The 18,981-nt window shown below is 44.3% G+C and overlaps 1 protein-coding gene across 9 annotated transcripts in view; it reads left to right on the top strand.

The window, feature by feature from the left end:
• The window catches only part of sanbr (SANT and BTB domain regulator of CSR), a 79,478-nt gene that overhangs the window by 4,452 nt on the left and 56,045 nt on the right, over positions 1-18,981 (top strand). For 4 of the 9 annotated variants that reach the window (XR_009515124.1, XM_059986022.1, XM_059986018.1 and 1 more), the window contains 4 exons: positions 90-250; positions 2,075-2,255; positions 2,954-3,023; positions 15,281-15,519. Coding sequence is in view for 8 of the 9 variants with exons in the window: in XM_059986022.1 (XP_059842005.1) it covers positions 101-250; positions 2,075-2,255; positions 2,954-3,023; positions 15,281-15,519 (640 nt within the window). In the remaining variant the exon portion in view is untranslated. Of the gene's footprint in view, positions 1-84; positions 251-2,074; positions 2,256-2,953; positions 3,024-15,280; positions 15,520-18,981 lie in introns of all 9 variants that reach the window. The other 5 variants (XM_059986020.1, XM_059986019.1, XM_059986023.1 and 2 more) reach the window with 2 other exon arrangements.

Below are 18,981 nucleotides of genomic sequence, written 5' to 3' on the forward strand. Positions count from 1 at the left end.
ATCTGAGCTGGGTCTACCTGCAATAACTCGTAATGCTACTTCTAGTACATAATTATTTTTAACTAAGTTGCTACTTTTTCTCAGTTTAGTAGAAAACAAGATGAGTCATGCGAGTTCAGTAAATGCCCCATTTCTTTATGAGAAGCAAGGATTGGTGCTGGACATGATTCTCCGCTCTTTGTTAGGAGTAGCTCAGCCTATCAACTGGGAAAGAGTAGCTAGACTCATACCAGGAGTCACAGCCAAACAGGTATTGTAAGTTACCGTTTTGCCTTTTGAAGTTTAAGAACAATTCTCATTTTTACTTCTCCAGTCAAGAGTAATGATACATTAATCTGCCGGCCATTGTATCGTTAGGAGCATTGACTGTTGAGCTCCAAGTCTAGTAGTCTGATAGACTGGTATCTCAAAAATACTAGACCAAATCTGTCCTTAATGTAATTAAATTGAAATTAATTTGATTTCAATTGATTTTTCCATAAGCATTTCTGATTTATAAAATATTTTAACACCCAACTAACAAAGTAGGTTATTACGTATTATTTTATTAATAATTTCCTTTTAGCCAACAATTGTTTGTTAGAGACCCAGTCAATTCCTGAAAGGTTTTCCAGCATCTTAGTGATAAAACTGAACTAGTGTTGAATTGGTTGTTTTTTTTTAAAACTATACCTATAACATCTATAAAACTTGTATAGAAGAATATTGTAGCTGTCCATTATAAACTTAATATCACTATTGTATAATACAGGAAATTTGGACTGTGAAGTTTTGTTAACTTATTGTACTGAGCAATGAATTTTTTTAATGCAAAACGGCACTACAGCTAAACTTTAATAAATAAATCTGGTGGAATGGTTTTGAAAAGTTCTTAATTTACAATTACAGGAAAATTAATGTTAATATTTAAGAAATAGTGTAACATGAGATTATAATTCACTGAATTAACAATGGGAGTTGAAAATGTGAACTGGTTTGTAGAAAGCATTGAAAAGTAATCACGACCTCACTTATAATTCAGATACATTTTGCTTAGATTTCTATATTGATTTTATAATGTTATTTAGAAGAATGAAATTTATGTCACTTATCTTGGCTTGTGTCACTTCTATGGTATATTTATTAAATATTGATCCGATTTTCTTGTATTTCTGTTAAATATTTCGGTGTTTAATGAAGAACAACCGATTGTCTCATCATAGGAATTTCCAGCTGTTAATTCTTTCAGGGATAAGAAGATCATATTGGTGAAAAATAATTTGTCTATTTTTAAAGGGTAATAGTTTACATGAGAAGTTCCGAGTCACTTTTGTTATAGATCCAAGATGAATTGCATTAACTTAATGAGTAAAATAATGGAACTAATTTCTATTATAATAAAGAACTGACCAGAGAATTAAATATTAATAAATATGCAGAAAGATTTTAATAACCAAATATTTGAAGATTCAGCTTAAATCTATGTAATTAGGAAGAGCACAGTCAATACTGTGTGCCTAATATGAGGTAGGACTTTTCATGCAAAGTTAATGAGTGTAGGAAAAGTAAATGGAAATTGGTTGGGTATCCAACACAGAAAGCCTTTTGTATTAGGTAAATGATTATCTCATTCTTTAAAAAAGAAAGTGAACTATTATAATAAAGTGGTAAGAATGAGATTTGAAATGAGCTAAAATTATTAAGGGTTGGTATTAATGTTAACAGTTTACTAGAGTTGAAAGATTTAAAATGTGACAACACTTCTATAATATTAAGAAAGGGATATTGAAGATAGAACAGGATAAATTATCTTTTGACTGATTTGTGATGTTGAAGTTAGTGATTTAAGCAAAGATATACCAATTGTTTAAAATTGGCTTAGGTGATTGAGGGAGAGGGTTATAAAGGAAAATATGGCAAGAATGGACATGTATAACTGCATTTGTGCTGATGTGAGGGATGATCCTTTATTCAAAATCATTGGGCAAATGGGCTAGTTTATACTCATCAAACAAATTTAATTTCTGAGTTACTATAGGGGTACACTGAAATAGCTATGACTTATTACTGAAGCCAAGCTTTAAATTATTTGCAGTGTGCCAAGAGATTTGAAGAGCTGAGAGGCAATGGAATCATGCCCCATATTTGTGATGAAAACAAATGTGAAGGGAATCCATCTAAATCATTGACTGCATATATTAAATCATCGCTTTTGGACAATGAAGATGATGAAAAAACTAGGTTATCTGTAGTGCATAATAGCACTTCCATATCAGGTTAGTTATGTCTGCAAAGAGTTTTTCTTCTATATTTCAAGTTATTTTTTCATTAACTGATTCTTTATATTATACTATTTTTAAATAAACTAAGCTTGTTGAACAGGATAAATATTTAGAATATTTATATGGATATCAAAGATATGGATTCAATTTCATTAATTACTGTGATGAAAACATGAACACTTACTTTTATAGTTTGTGGCTTGCTGAATAGTGCCTAAAAACCACATAGCATCGTAGAGCACAGAAAGAAGCCATTCAGCCATTTCTGTTTCATTTGATACTTTGAAATAATTATCAATCCAGCTCTGCAAATTTCCCTCTTTTAATTATATATAGAATGTCTCTTATACCTTTTACGTTTTATTCTAAAACTCCAACAGATGTTGCAAACTGGACCATGACAACTTGTTATATTCAGAAATATTGTAATTTCTCCTTTGGATTATTGCCAATTATTTCAAATTTGTATTGTTTGGTTACAGAACCACTTACCAGTTTTTCCTTCTACTATTATCATTACTTCCATATAATTTCAGGGTATAGTAGCATTTGAGATTTGGACTAAAGGCACAAAAATATTAACTTTGTAGTTTCTTTGTAAAATTTGTAAAATATGCGTAACTTTGTAAAATATGCCAACTTTGTAGTTTCTTCATTTTTGAATATTCAAGGGTGTATTACTTTGTCTTCAGGAAGAAATTGCACTCTAAAGGAAAATGTTTCAACGGATAAAGGTGAAGACAAATTAGATGAAAGCCAAGGGTAGGTAACAATGAAGTATATTCATATCTGTCAGGGAAATAATCAGGCCTTATTGAAACATAATACCTACCTTTAAAATAATTAACAGAAACAAACATTATCAGACATTTGAAATGGGGGATTGCTTTACAGGATTTAGGCCCGTGTTGGTGTCAGCAAGTGTGTGAAAATTAAAATGATCAGAAACTGACAACACTGTGATATCTAGTTTGTTCTTGAATAACACCATGGCATCTAGCTTTATAGTGCAGTGATGTGCATGGAGATGGCTGATTAGACCAGTCTGGGCTCGTAGCTACTTTCACACAGCTGACGGAGTATTGGGAGGCTGTTGCATTAGTCATTCTTGATTTTCAGGTGATTCTGTTTTCCTCTTTGTTTCCCCTATTCTAGCTTCTTCGTATAAATGAGGAATGTTTTTAATGTAGGTATGCCGAACATGACAGTCCAGTGCTTTTAGTTCCCGGTGGTGTGTGTCAGTGTTGAAGCTCTTCAGAGATATTCTAAAAGAGTTTCTTCTGTCCACTACATAGCAATTTGCCTTAGGTCAGTTCTCTGTAAAGTAGTTGCTTCTGTATTCTGTTATTAGGCATTCGTCTGGCATGTCCTGCTGTTCTGATCTGTGATTCTTTCAGCACTGTAAATGCTGAACAATTTTAATTTTGGACAGAATCTGTGTGTCAGGAATCTTGTCTTGCCACTCAATGTGGAATATTATGTGCAGACAGGTAACATAGAATTGATTGAGCAGTCTGGCATGTCTGCTGTCCACTATCCTTGCCTTGCAAGCATAGAGTAAAGTGGGTTTGATAACAGCATAATCTTTTTTCGGCTTGGTCAGTGGGATGATTCCTTTTTGTTCCCAGTCTTCCAAGCTCCTGTCCAGTGGCACCGACCTAAATAATAATGATGTGCTTTGAGTAGTTGGTCACGAACTGCATTAAATCCTGCCTTCCTACTATATTGAATCCCTAGCAGTCTGCATATCACCCAAAAGTCTACCGATGATGTGATAGCCTCTGCCTTCTACCCAGTCCTGTGCCACTTGGAGGATGGTATCTCCTACATCAGAAGGCTGTTCATTGACTTCAGCTCAGCATTCAGTATGATCATCCCTCAGAAGCTGATGGGTAATCTGTTCCTGTTGGGTTCAACACCTCCCTCTGTAACTGGATCTTGGACTTCTTTATGGAGATATCTCAGTCAGTTTCTGTTGACAGCAACATCTCGAGCTCAGTCATGCTGAGCATCGGTGAGCCAGGGCTGCGTGTCCACCCACTGCTGATGCATGACTCACTCGATCCAGCAGTAACCACATCTTTATGTTCACTGATGACACAACAGTGATTGGCCTCATCAGCAACAATGATGAGTCGGCATACAGAGAGGAGGTAGATTTGCTTGTGAACACAGCAACTTGAGCCTCAACATGGACAAAACTAAAGAGATGATTGTGGACATAGGTGCAGGCTGACCACTCCTCAATGGCTCCTGACTGAAAGAGAGGAGTTCCAGGTTTTTTGGCGTGCACATCACGGATGATTTCACTTGGTCCCTCAATACTACCTCTTTAATCAAGAAAGTACAGCAGCGCCTCCACTTACTGAGGAGGTTGAGGTGAGGGAGGGTCCCCACCCCTATTCTAACTACATTTTACCAGTCCACCATCAAGAGTGTGCTTGACCAGCTGTATCACCATCTGATACAGTATAAGAATTATAAGGCATCTAACCAGAAGACTCTGCAAGCAGGTTGTGAGGACTGCTGAGAGAATCATTACATTTTTCTCTTGCCCACCCCACCCATCCAGGACATACACCAGAAATGCTGTGTTCACAGAGCCCTCAGCATTGTCAAGGACATCTCCTATTCATCCCACAATCTCTTTGACCTTTCTACTGTCAGGCAGAAGGTACAGCAATGTAAGAACATGGACTGTTAGGCTGGGTAATTGTTTCTTCCCCAAGGCTGAGACCTCTGAACACTGCTACCACCCAGTACATATGATTTATGACAGCACCATTAGCAGTACCACTGGTGTATATTTAACTATATGTTGTATATGCACTCTTTGTCAACTTGTACATCTACAGAATACACTTTTATCTGTTATTATTATTTTATGTGCTGTAATGATATATGTACTGTGTTTTTCAACTTGGTCCCTGAGGAATGTTGTTTTGTTTAACTCTTTACCTGTATAAGACTACATGACAATAAACTTGAACTTGACTTTTGCTGTACTATCATTGACTTCATCAGCATTGATTGATCTTGACAAAGTGGTGCCTCTGAGTTTAGATGTGGAGTTTGGAGAAAATTAGCCTGTGTTCTGTCCGGCAAGCTGCGCCCCACATATGGCATTATTCAATCTTGTGCCTTACTTTTCTTTTCTCCTAATAATAACGTCGTCTGTTATATACCAGTGCTTAGCGCCTGGATATATCCAAAAAGCTTTGTGATAACTTGGTTGATAGAAGATGGTATTTGGTTATGATTAGATCATCCATCTTGCACAGTTTGGGGAGCAGCGAAAGTATAACATTTTCAAACTTAAGTTTTTGCCTGTGGTCTGTTGCAACTCTTGTATTGAAGTTGCCAAGAATGGTAAATTTCTTTGACCTAGTTACTGCTGTGATCAGAGTCCAGATCTTCATGGCACCATGGTTGTGTAAGCGGTTAACGCAATGCTATTACAGCTCATGGCATCGGAATTCATTTCCGGCATCCTCTGTAAGAAGATTTGTGTGTTCTTCCGCGAGTGCATGGTTTCCTCTGGGTGTTCTGGTTTCTTCCCACAGTCCAATAATGCACTGGTTAGTGGATTATTGGTCATTATAAATTATGCAGTGATTAGACTAAGGTTACATAGGTGGGTTGTTGGGCCAGAAGGTCCTGTTCCATACTCTATCTTTAAATAAAATAAATAAAATATTCTTTGGCTCATCAACATTTGTTGTTGTGGGAGTAAAGATCTTGACCAGAACAGCATTTTATCTACCCTCCAATGGCTGTTGTAAAGTCATGAGTCTATCATTCTTACCCTTGGGGGGGATGCGTTAAACTGATAAAGTTTAGTCTTGATGGCAAAGTCAACACCTGCGCTTCTATTTTCTTCCCTACTTCAACTGCTCAAGGAGAATGTATACCACAACCACTCTGTCATCTGCCAGGTAACTTTCACATAGTACAGCAATGTTGATGTTTTATCTACGTCCATAGCTTGCTTCCGACAAAAGCTCATCTTCTCTTTGATCTGTCAGCAGTGGACTTGTCCATTAAGATGTGCACTTTCTATGCATCAATTGTGAGTGAAATTGTCTATTTTTTTGCATTTGTTGGAATGCTGAGATGAAGAGCCCTTTGCTGCAGTAAGAACGCAGTAGGGCAGGCAGCATCTATGAAAATAGATAAACGGTCAACATTTTGGGCCGAGACACTTCATCAGGACTGAAAAAGAAGAGGAAAGATGCCAGAATAAAAAAGGTGTTGGGGGGGGGGGGGGGGGAAGGAGGACAAGCTAGAAAGTGGTAGGTGAAACCAGATGGGTGGAAAAGGTAAAGGGCTGGAGAAGCAGGAATCTGATAGGAGAGGAGAGTGGACCGTAGGAGAAAGGAAAGGAGGAGGAACAGTAGGGGAAATGATAGGTAGCCGAGAAGAAGAGGTAAAAGGCCAGAGTGAGGAATAGAAGAAGGGGTGGGGAAAAGAATAGGAAAAAAATGCTTAAGGAGAAAGTGAGGCTACCTAGATGGAATATGAGGTGTTGCTCCTCCACTCTGAGTGTGACCTCATTGTAGCAGAAGAGGAGGCCATGGACTGGCATGACAGAATAGGGATGGGGATAGGAATTAAAGTCGTTGGCCACTGTAAAATTTTACTTTTGGCGGATGGATTTGAGGTGCTTGACAAAGCTATTTATATCGGCTCTCACCAATGTAGAGGAATCCACATTGGGAGTATCAGCTGCAATAGACAACAGATTTGCTGGTGCAGTGTTACCTCACCTTCAAGGACTGCTTGGGGACCTGAATGGACAAGAGGAAGGAGATGAATGGGCAGGTGTTGTCTTTGTAGGCACACACTGACCCTCACAGGTTTTAATGAAGTCGGTAACAACTGCAGCATACTCATCCAGATTCAAAGATGAATCCCTGAATACAGTCCTGTCCACCGATTCAAAGCAGTCCTATTGGTGCTCCTGTGCTAAGCGATAACCACCAAAACAATGGGTTCTGTACCTCCCTCTGCAAATGCATCCTTGACTTTTGTGTGACTAAGAGACCATAGTCAGTGTGGATCTGAAATAACATCTCCTTCTCACTGACAATCAACACTGGTGCATCTCGAAGGTGTGTGCTTAGTCCACTCTCCACTTTCTCTACACTCATGACTGTGTGCCTGGGCATAGCTCAAATGCCATCTATAAATTTGCGAATGACACAACCATTATTGCCAGAATTTGAAATGGTGGCAAGGAGGCGTACAGAAGTAAGATAGTTCAGCTGGTTGGTGTCGCAACAACAAACTTGCACTCATTGTCAGTAAGACAAATTTCAAAGTAAATTAATTATCAAAGTACACATATGGTCACCATATGCAACCCTGAGATTTGTTATCTTGCAGGCATACTCAATGTATCCAGTAACCATAATAGAATCAATGAAAGCCCACACTCAACAAAATGAATGCATAGCCAGTGTGCAAAATACAAAACAATAATAATAAATAAACAATAAATATTGTAAACGTTAGATGAAGCGTCTTTGAAAATGAGTCCATAGGTTGTGGGAACAGTTCAGTGATGGGACGAGTGAAGTTGGTTCAAGAGCCTGATGTTTGAGGGGTAATACTGTTCCCAAACTTGGTGGTGTGGGTCTTGAGGCTCGAGTACCTTCTTCCTGACGGCAGCAGTGAGAGGAGTTCACCATGGCCTCAGTTGTGGAAATATTTAATGGTGGATGCTTCTTTCCTGTGACAATATTCTATGTAGGTGTGCTCAATGGAGATGGACTGGGCTATATCTACTGCTTTTTTAGGTTTTTCTATTTAAAAGCATTGGTGTTATACCAGTCAACGTCCTATCCATCAGACTTCATAGAAGTTTGTCATAGTTTTAGATATGATGTCAAATTTTCATTAAACTTCTAAGGAAGTAGAGGCACTGCCATGCTTTTTTTCATAATTGCACTTACATACTGCACCCACGACAGATCTCCTGAAATAATAACATAGGAATTTAACATTGCTGACCCTCTCCACCTCTGACCTCTCTGTCTCATGGACCTCTAGTTTCCTCTTCATGAAGTCAACAATCAGCTCCTTGGTCTTGCTGACACTGAGTAAGAGGTCATTGTTGTAACACCACTCAGCCAGATTTTTAATCTCCCTTCGATATATTGATTTGTCTTCACCTTTGAATTGGCCACATGACAGAGGTGTCATCAGTAAACTTAAATGTGGCATTGGAGCTGCGCTTCGCTTCACAGTCATAAGTATAAAGTGAGTAGAACAGGGGGCTGAGCCTTGTGGTGCAGCCGTGTTGATGGAGATTGTGGATTAGGTGTTGTTGCCAGTCTGAACTGACTGAGCTCTGCAGATGAGGAAATTGAGGATCCAATTGCACAAGGAGGTCAAGGTCTTGAAGCTTACTGATTAGTTTTGAGGGGATGATAATACCAAGTTGTAGTCAATAAAAAGCATCTTGATGTATGTATCTTTGCTGTCCAGACATTCCAGGGTTGAGTAAAGAGCCAATGACATGGCATCTGCTGTGGACCTGTTGTGCTGGTAGGCAAATTGGGGCGGACCAGTAGTTTCTAGCCAGGAGTTAAAATGTTTCATCAGTATCCTCTCAAGGCACTTCATCACAATGAACGTAAGTGCTTCTGGACTATAGTCATCCAAGGTGGACCAAGGAATTGATTGTGGACTTCAGGAAGAGGAAGCTGAGGGAACAAATGCCAGTCCTCTTTGAGAGATCAGCAGTGGAAAGGGTGAGCAGTTTCAAGTGTCAAAGTCAAGTAGTTTCAAAGGGTGTCAACATCTCTGAAGATCCAAAATATTGATGCAATTACAAAGAAGGCATGACTGTGACAATATTACATTAGGAGTTTGGGGAGAATGGATATGTGACCAAAGACTCAGGCAAATTTTTACAGGTGTACTATGGAGAGCATTCTAAGTGATGGGCATGGTGTGGATTGCACAGAGTCAGAAAAAGCTGCAGAAGCTCAGCCATGGACTCTAGCTTCCCCAGCACCTAGGATACCTTCAAAAAGTTACAGCTCAAGAAGGCAGCATCCATGAAGGTGATACCTCAAAAAGGTGGCATCCATGATTAAGCCCCCCCACCCCCCATTACTCAGGACATGCCTTCTTTTCATTGCTACCATTGAGGAGGAGATACAGAACCTGAAGACACTCAACATGTTGGGAGCAGCTTCTTCCCCTCCACAATCAGACTTCTGAATGAACAATGATCCCATGAACAGTACTTCACTTTTTTTTTTCTCTTTGCACTGCTTACTTAATTTGTAAATATAATTTATTATTGTAATTTAGCTTATTATGTATTGCAATGTTATGCTGCCACAAAACAACAAATTTCACAACATTGAAAGTGATAATAAACCTGATTCTGATTCTAAAGCAGGCATATACCATGAGTAAATATCAGAATCAGGCTTATTATCACTGGCATGTGACGTGAAATTTGTTAACCTAGCAGCAGCAGTTCAATGCAATACTTACTCTAGCAGAGAGTGAAAAAAATGAATAAAATAAAACATAATAAGTGAACAAGTAAATCAATTACATGTATTGAATAGGTATTAAAAATGTGCAAAAACAGAAATACTGTATTGTAGCGATGTACTGCATACAGAGCTAGAGACGACATGCAGTCGGTAAGTCGTTTGGAGACTAGTTTATTCAAACTTTGCGGCGCTGGCATTTAATCCCTAGCACCCACCCTCTCCGGGCGGAAATGACATCAGGGGTGCATTACCAATGTCTCCCCCTGCACTCTGGCTATTTGTGAGCCGGTTCGCCTGTGCAGAAAGTAGGTCGCCACATAACCCCCCACCCTCAGAACTGGCGATACACCCATCAATGTTCACAGTCTGGATCAGCCTCTGTTTGGGAGGTCTGCCTCCGCGCCGCGGTGCCTGAACCTCGACTGGCTGTGCCAAGTCCACATGGGCTGGTTTGAGTCGGTCCACTGTGAAAACCTCCTCTCTCTCCCCCCCCCCCCCCCCCCCCAATGTCCAGAACGTACGTGGACCTGTTGTTGTTGATCACCTTGAACGGCCCCTCGTACAGTTGCTGTAGCAGTGCCCGGTGTCCGCCCCTTCGCACAAACACAAACTTACAGTCCTGCAGGTCTTTGGGTACATGGGTCGGGGTCCATCCGTGCTGTGAAGTCGGTACAGGGGCCAGGTTGCTGAGCCTTTCGCGTAGTCTGTCCAGGACTGCTGCGGGTTCTTCCTCTTGCCCCCTTGGGGCTGGTATGAACTCTCCTGGGACAGCTGGAGTGCGCCGTACATCAACTCGGCCGACAAGGCGTGCAGATCCTCTTTGGGTGCAGTGCGAATTCCAAGCAGGACTCAGGGAGGCTCGTCCACCCAGTTAGGTCCTCTCAGGTGGGCCATGAGAGCCGACTTCATGTGACGGTGGAAGCGTTCCACTAGTCCATTCGACTGTGGGTGGTAGGCAGTAGTGTGGTGTAGCTGCATTCCCAACAGGCTGGCCACAGCCGACCACAGGCTGGAGGTGAACTGGGCGCCTCTGTCGGAGGTAATGTGGGCTGGAACCCTGAAGCGTGCTACCCAGGTTGCAATCAGTGCTCGGATGCAGGAATCGGCAGATGTGTTGGTGAGCGGGATCGCCTCTGGCCACCTCGTGAACCGGTCTACCATAGTTAGGAGGTACCGCACTCCTCGGGACACTGGTAGGGGGCCCACGATATCCACATGAACGTGGTCGAACCTCCGGTGGGTGGGTTCGAACTGCTGCGGCGGGGCTTTAGTGTGCCGCTGCACCTTGGCTGTTTGGCACTGCGCGCACGTTCTGGCCCATTCACTGACCTGCTTGCGAAGTCCGTGCCACACGAACTTGCTGGAGACCAGCCAGACGGTTGTCCTGATAGATGGGTGCACCAAACCGTGTACGGAGTCGAAAACTCGCCGCCTCCAGGCTGCCGGGACGATGGGGCGAGGTTGGCCAGTAGTCACATCGCACAGGAGGGTCCTCGCACCTGGGCCTACGAGAAAGTCCTGCAGCTGCAAATCCGAGACTGCAGTCCTGTAGCTGGGCATCTTGTCGTCTGCCTGCTGCGCCTCCACCAGTGCTGCATAGTCCACCCCCAGGGACAGGGCCTGGACAGCTGCTCTGGAGAATGTGTCCGCCACGATGTTGTTCTTTCCGGAGACATGCTGGATGTCCGTCATGTACTCGGAGATGTAGGACAGAGGACAGATGTCGCTGCTGGCGAGCCAACCAGGGATCGGACACCTTCATGAATGCGAAGGTCAACGGTTTGTGGTCCGTGAACGCGGTGAACAGCCTGCCTTCTAAGAAGTACCTGAAATGCCGGGTTGCCAGATACAGTGCCAACAGGTCCCGGTCGCAAGCACTGTACTTGAGTTCGGGTGGTCGTAGGTGCTTGCTGAAGAATGCCAAGGGTTGCCAGCGCCCCTCAATGAGCTGCTCCAGCACCCCACCGACTGTTGTGTCGGATGCGTCCACTGTGAGTGTGGTTGGAACGTTCATTCTGGGGTGCACCAGCATCGCGGCATCTGCCAAGGCTTCCTCGGCTTTAACGAAAACGGTCGCGGCCTCCTCGTCCCAAGTAATGTCCTTGCCTTTACCCGACATCAGGGTGTACAAAGGGCACATGATATGGGCTGCTGAGGGGAGGAAACAGTGGTAGAATTTCACCATACCAACAAACTCCTGTAGGCCTCTGACCGTGTTGGGCCGGGCAAAGTGGCGGATCGAGTCTACCTTGGCGGGCAGAAGTGTTGCCCCCTCTTTGGTAATCTTGTGGCCCAGGAAGTTGATGGTATTGAGACCGAACTGGCATTTGGCCGGGTTGATCGTGAGGCCGAAATCACTCAGGCGGGAATAGAGCTGGCGGAGGTGGGACAGATGCTCCTGGCAACTAAGGATGTCGTCCAAATAGATGAACGCAAAGTCCAGGTCTCGTTCCACCGCATCCATTAGCTGCTGGATCGTCTGTGCGGCATTCTTCAGGCCGTACGGCATTCGGAGGAACTCGAACAGGCCGAACGGGGTGATAAGTGCTGTTTTGGGGATGTCTTCAGGGTGCACCGGGATTTGATGGTATCCCCGGGCGAGGTCTACTTTGGAAAATATTCTTGCCCCATGCAGCTTTGCTGCAAAGTCCTGTATGTGCAGCACGGGGTAGCGGTCTGGAGTTGTAGCCTCGTTCAGTCTGCAGTAGTCACCGCATGGTCTCCAACCCCCAGCTGCTTTGGGCACCATGTGCAGGGGGGAGGCCCATGGCCTGTCGGATCTCCATACGATCCCCAATTCCTCCATCCTCTTGAACTCCTCCTTCGCCAGGCAGAGCTTTTCAGGGGGGAGCCTTTGTGTGCAGGTGTGGAGGGGTGGTCCCTGGGTCGAGATGTGGTGCTGTACCTCGTGTCTGGGCATGGCTGCCGTGAACTGCGGTGCTAGAATCGATGGAAAGTCTGCCAGGATTCTGGTGAATTCATTGTCTGATAGGGTGATGGAGTCCAGGTATGGGGCCGGCAACTTGGCTTCACCCAGGGAGAACGTCTGGAAAGTCTTGGCATGTACCAGTCTTTTCCCTTGCAAGTCGACCAGCAAGCTGTGAGCTCGCAAGAAGTCCGCCCCCAGGAGTGGTTGGGCCACCGCGGCCAGTGTGAAGTCCCACGTGAACTGGCTAGCACTGAACTGCAGCTGCACTGTGCGGGTGCCGTAGGTCCGTATCGTGCTGCTGTTTTTTGGCCCATCAGGGTGGGTCCTGGCTTCCTGTTACGGGTGTCATACCCTGTCGGGGGCAAGACGCTGATTTCTGCTCTGGTGTTGACCAAGAAGCGGCGGGCTTCTGTGCCCCACCGCTGGTGGTAGAAACACCACTGTTCACTGTCCTCCTCATTCCTGCCTCTGTGCTGTGTGCGCCCCCCTGCCAGGCCTGGTCTGGCCCGCTGTTGGGCGTGTGGCCTGGTAATTTGACCGGCGGACGCCACACTCTCCCTCTTGGCTTTCCACAGCATGTCTGCCCGGGCTGCCACCTTCCGGGGGTCGCTGAAATCTCTGTTGGCCAGCAGCAGATGTATGTCCTCGGGTAGTCGCTCTAGGAACGCTTGCTCGAACATGAGGCAGGGCTTGTGTCCGTCAGCCAGAGCCTGCATCTTGTTCGTCAATGCTGACAGCAGTCTGCCTCCCAAACCATCCAGGTGAAGCAGGCGGGCACCCCGCTCATGCCATGAGAGGCCAAAGGTCCCAATGAGCAGCGCTTTGAATGCTGCATGTTTGCCTTCTTCCGGGGGCAGCTGTATGAAATCCACTACCTGGGCGGCTGTCTCCTGGTCAAGGGCGCTCTCCACGTGGTAGTAACACGTGGAATCAGAGGATATCTGTCGAATCTGTAACTGGGCTTCTGCTTGGCTAAACCACACGCATGGTCGCAGCGTCCAGAAAGTCGGCAGTTTTAGCGAAACTGCGTGAACAGATGAAGAGTCGGTCATCTTTGGTCCAAATCCTGTTTGGACCGTCGGGGTCACCAATGTAGCGATATACTACATACAGAGCTAGGGACGACACGCAGTTGGTAAGTCATTTCGAGACTAGTTTATTCAAACTTCGTGGCACTGGCATTTAATCCCTAGTGCCTGCCCTGTCTGGGCGGAAATGATGTCAGAGGTGCAGTACCAAAGTCACTTCGCGCACTGGCAATTTGTGAGCCGGTTCACCTGCGCAGAAAGTGGTTCGCCACAGTATATTAAAAAAAGTGAGGTAGTGTCCAAAGCTTCGATGTCCATTTAGGAATTGGATGGCAAAGGGGAAGAAGTTGTTCCTGAATCGCTGAGTGTGTGCCTTCAGGCTTCTGTATCTCCTACCTGATGGTAACAGTGAGAAAAGGGCATGCCCTGGGTGCTGGAGGTCCTTAATAAAAGACGCTGCCTTTCTGAGACACCGCTCCCTAACGATGTCCTGGGTACTTTGTAGACTGGTGCCCAAGATGGAGCTGACTAGATTTACAACCTTCTGCAGCTTCTTTCAGTCCTGTGCAGTAGCCCCTCCATACTAGACAGTGATGCAGCCTGTCAGAATGCTCTCCACTGTACAACTATAGAAGTTTTTGAGTGTGTTTGTTGACATGCCAAATCTCTGCAAACTCCTAATAAAGTATAGCCACCGTCTTGCCTTCCTTATGACTACATCGATATGTTGGGACCAGATTAGATCCTCAGAGATCTTGACACTGAGGAACTTGAAGCTGCTCACTCTCTCCACTTCTGATCCCTCTATGAGGATTGGTATGTGCCCCTTTGTCTTACCCTTCCTGAAGTCCACAATAAGCTCTTTTGTCTTACTGACGTTGAGTGCCAGGTTGTTGCTGCAGCACCATTCCACTAGTTGGCTTTTTATAGTCGGCCTTTTTCTTTTAACAAAAGATATTGGAAGTATGATAATCTGTTTATCCTCCTTTTCATCCTGTTTGATAAATGAATTTGCATTTTAAAATGATAACATTTCAGCTGAAAGGAATTGTGTGCTGTGAGAACAGTGTCGCAAAGATTGTTATAGTGAAGAAGTATAGATAGCCACAGATTTTGATGGTCATCGGTACCTCACCACCTTCAAGCAATATCGCTAAATAATCTGCTTCCCCAATCTATAAATATGATATTAAAAAATGACTAGTTGAGAAAATTAGAAGTTATAAATCTAAAGACGACTGAATTCCTTCATTTTCATTCCTGATTCGTGGGAGTGTACATAAACATGACTGAAGTCTGGCCAAACTTTCCAATGCCTGCTGTGATCAGTTGTATAAAAGTACAATCTTCTGAAGGACAAAAATTTGGTCAAATGAGCAGCAAAGTGCTAGTAAGCACCTATCAAATGCCATGATTTCTTTTTAACATACAAGATTTAGAATTAAAGCAACTCCAAATTGCTTGATTTTGTAGAATAGTAAGTTATAGAAAATGTAACTATTTTTAAAGGTGTCTTTTCAAATTGCTTTTATTTTTTCTCAATAGGCCTAGCATGGTAATTCACGTTTGTGATGAAGCCAAAAACTTGAAGCGTGATTTTGTTTGCCCTCGGAATCTACTTGTCAGTGAGATGAAGTATTTTGCTGAGTATCTCTCTGTAGATGCACAGCGTTGGCAAGAAGTAGATATTTCAGTGCATTGCGATGTGCATATCTTTGCCTGGTTGATGAGCTATGTGAAGAAGAAACTAAAGCATCAAGGACAGGCTGAGCAACCAGAGCTTGGTATGTATGAGGATAACATTGTAACTGAATATTTGTAGATTGGAGAGTTTGTCATAATTTTCAACTGATATTCTTTAATATTAAAGATTTATGTAGTTCATAGTACAGGTCTCCCCCGCTTTACGAATGTTCGCTTTATGCCACTTCGCTTTTACAAAAGACCTGCATTAGTAACCTGTTTTCGCATTGCAAAGAGATTTTTCGCTTTTACGAAAATTTTTCCCATATAAATTAATGGTTCTTCGCTTTACACCATTTTGGCTTAAGAAAGGTTTCATAGGAACACTGCCTTTGTAAAGAGGGAGACACCTGTATATTTTATCTCAAGGTTATGTACTGTGTTTAGAATTGGATAATGGTGTGCAATTCTTCATCATGTTCTATTCATACACAATATGTTACCTTCATCATGTCTTCTAATAATTTCTTTAAATCCTTATACAAAAGTGTTATCTTATTTTCTTATTGTCAGGCTATGCCATATACTCACATTTGTTCTTAAGCATCCTCTCACAGCCACATTACAAATGGTTAGCCTTCACCATCATTAAGTATCACACTCAAAATGCTGGTGGAGCACAGCAGGCCAGGCAGCATCTATAGGAAGAAGTACAGTTGACGTTTCAGGCTGAGACCCTTCGTCAGGACTAACTGAAAGAAGATACGGGGGGGGGGGGGAAGATCTGAAATGATAGGAGAAGACAGGGGAGGGATGAAGCAAAGAGCTGGAATGTTGATTGGCAAAAGGGACACACAGCTGGAGAGGGAGAGGATCATGGGGTGGGAGGCCTAGGGAGAAAGAAGGAGGGAGAGGAGCACCAGAGGGAGATGGAGACCAGGCAAGGAGTGATTGTGAGAGGGACAGAGAGAAAAAAGAGATAAAAGGAAAAAAAAGGGAAAAATAATGAATAAGGGATGGGGTAAGAAGGGGAGAGGGGCATTAACGGAAATTAGAGAAATCAGTGTTCATGCCATCAGGTTGGAGGCTACCCAGACGGAATATAACGTGTTGTTCCTCCAACCTGAGTGTGGCTTCATCGTAACAGTAGAGGAGGCCATGGATAGACATACCAGAATGGGAATGGGATGTGGAATTAAGATGTGTGGCCACTGGGGGATCCTGCTTTTTCTGGCGGACAGAGTGTAGGTGTTCAGTGAAACAGTCTCCCAGTCTGTGTTGGATCTCACCAATATATAAAAGGCCAAACCGGGAGCACCGGATGCAGTATACCACACCAGCCGACTCACAGGTGAAGTGTCACCTCACCTGGAAGGACTGTCTGGGCCCTTAATTGTGGTGAGGAAGGAAGTGTAAGGGCAGGTGTAGCACTTGTTCTGCTTACAATGATAAGTGCTGGGAGGGAGATTGGTGGGAAGGGGTGGGGGACAAATGGACAAGGGAGTCACATAGAGAGCGATCCCTACGGAAAGCAGAAAGAGGGCGGGAGGGAAAGATATGCTTGGTGGTGGTATCCCGTTGGAGGTGGCGTAAGTTACGGAGAATTGTATGTTGGATCCGGAGGCTGGTGGAGTGGTAGGTGAGGACAAGGGGAACCCTATCCTTAGTGGGGTGGTGTTGGATGGGGTGAGAACAGCTGTGCGAGAAATGGGAGAGATGCGTTTGAAAGCAGAGATAATGGTGGAGGAAGGGAAGCCCCTTTCTTTAAAAAAGGAAGACATCTCCTTCGTCCTGGAATGAAAAGCCTCATCCTGAGAGCAGATGCAGTGGAGACATTGTGAGAAGGGAATGGCATTTTAGCAGGAGACAGGGTGGGAAGAGGAATAGTCCAGGTAGCTGTGAGAGTCCGTAGGCTTATAGTAGGTATCAGTAGATAAGACCTCTCCAGAGATAGACAGACAGATCAAGAAAGGGGAGGGAGGTGTTGGAAATGGACCAGGTAAATTTGAGGGCAGGGTGGAAGTTGGAGACAAAGTTAGTGAAGTCAACGAGCTCAGCGTGCGTGCAGGAAGCAGCACCAATGCAGTCATCGATGTAGCAAAGTAAAAGTGGGGGCGGATACTCGTATAGGCTTGGAACAGGGCATGTTCCACAAAACCAACAAAAGGCAGGCATAGCTGGGACCCATACGGGTGCCCATGGCTACACCTTTGGTTTGGAGCCAAAGGAGAAATTATTAAGAGTAAGGACTAATTCCACTAGACAGAGGAGAGTGGTGGCAGAGGGGAATTGGTTAGGTCTGGAATCCAAAAAGAAACGGAGAGCTTTGAGACCTTCCTGTTGGGGGATGGAGGTATATAGGGACTGGACATCCATGGTAGAAATAAGGCAGTGGGGGCCAAGGAACTTAAAATCATTGAAAAAATTCAAAGGGTGAGAAGTGTCACAAACATAGGTGGGAAGGGATTGAACAATGAGGGGATAAAGCAGTGTCGAGGTATGCAAAAGTGACTTCGGTGGGGCAGGAGCAAGCTGAGAAGATGGGTCTACCTTGGCAGGCAGGTTTGTGGATAGCTCTCACCCTATCCTCCTGCCACTCCACTTGGGATAGGGGTTCCCCTTGTCCTCACCTACCACCCCACCAGCCTCTGGGTCCAACGTATAATTCTCAGTAACTTGGGCCACCTCCAACGGGATCCCACCACCAAGCACATCTTTCCCTCCCCCCTTCTTTCTGCTTTCCGCAGGGATCGCTCCCTATGCAACTCCCTTGACCATTCGTCCTCCCCAAACCCTTCCCACCGATCTCCCTTCCAGCACTTATCCTTGTAAGCAGAACAAGTGCTACACCTGCCCTTACACTTCCTCCCTCACCACCATTCAGGGCCCCAGACAATCCTTCCAGGTGAGGCGACACTTCACCTGTGAGTTGGCTGGTGTGGTATACTGCGTCCGGTGCTCCCAGTGTGGCTTTTTATGTATTGGTGAGACCCGATGCAGACTGGGAGACCGTTTCGCTGAACACCTACGCTCTGTCCGCCAGAGAGAACAGGATCTCCCAGTGGCCACACATTTTAATTCCACATCCCGTTCCTATTCTGATATGTCTATCCATGGCCTCCTCTACTGTCAAGATGAAGCCACATTCAGGTTGGAGGAACAACACATTATATTCCGTCTGGGTAGCCTCCAACCTGATGGCATGAACATTGATTTCTCTAACTTCCGTTAATGCCTCTCCTCCCCTTCTTACCCCATCCCTTATTTATTCATTATTTTTCCCTTTTTTTTCTCTCTGTCCATCTCACAATCACTCCTTGCCTGCTCTCCATCTCCCTCTGGTGATCCCCTCCCCCTTTCGTTCTCCCTAGGCCTCCCATCCCATGATCCTCTCCCTCTCCAGCTGTGTATCCCTTTTGCCAATCAACTTTCCAGCTCTTAGCTTCATCCTTTCCCCTCCTGTCTTCTCCTTTCATTTCGAATTTCCCCCCTCCCCTTCCCACTTTCAAATCTCTTACTATCTCTTCTTTCAGTTAGTCCTGACGAAGGGTCTCGGCCCAAAA

The sequence above is a fragment of the Hypanus sabinus genome, chromosome 12 (assembly GCF_030144855.1).
Source record: "Hypanus sabinus isolate sHypSab1 chromosome 12, sHypSab1.hap1, whole genome shotgun sequence".
Classification (NCBI taxonomy): Eukaryota; Metazoa; Chordata; class Chondrichthyes; order Myliobatiformes; family Dasyatidae; genus Hypanus; species Hypanus sabinus.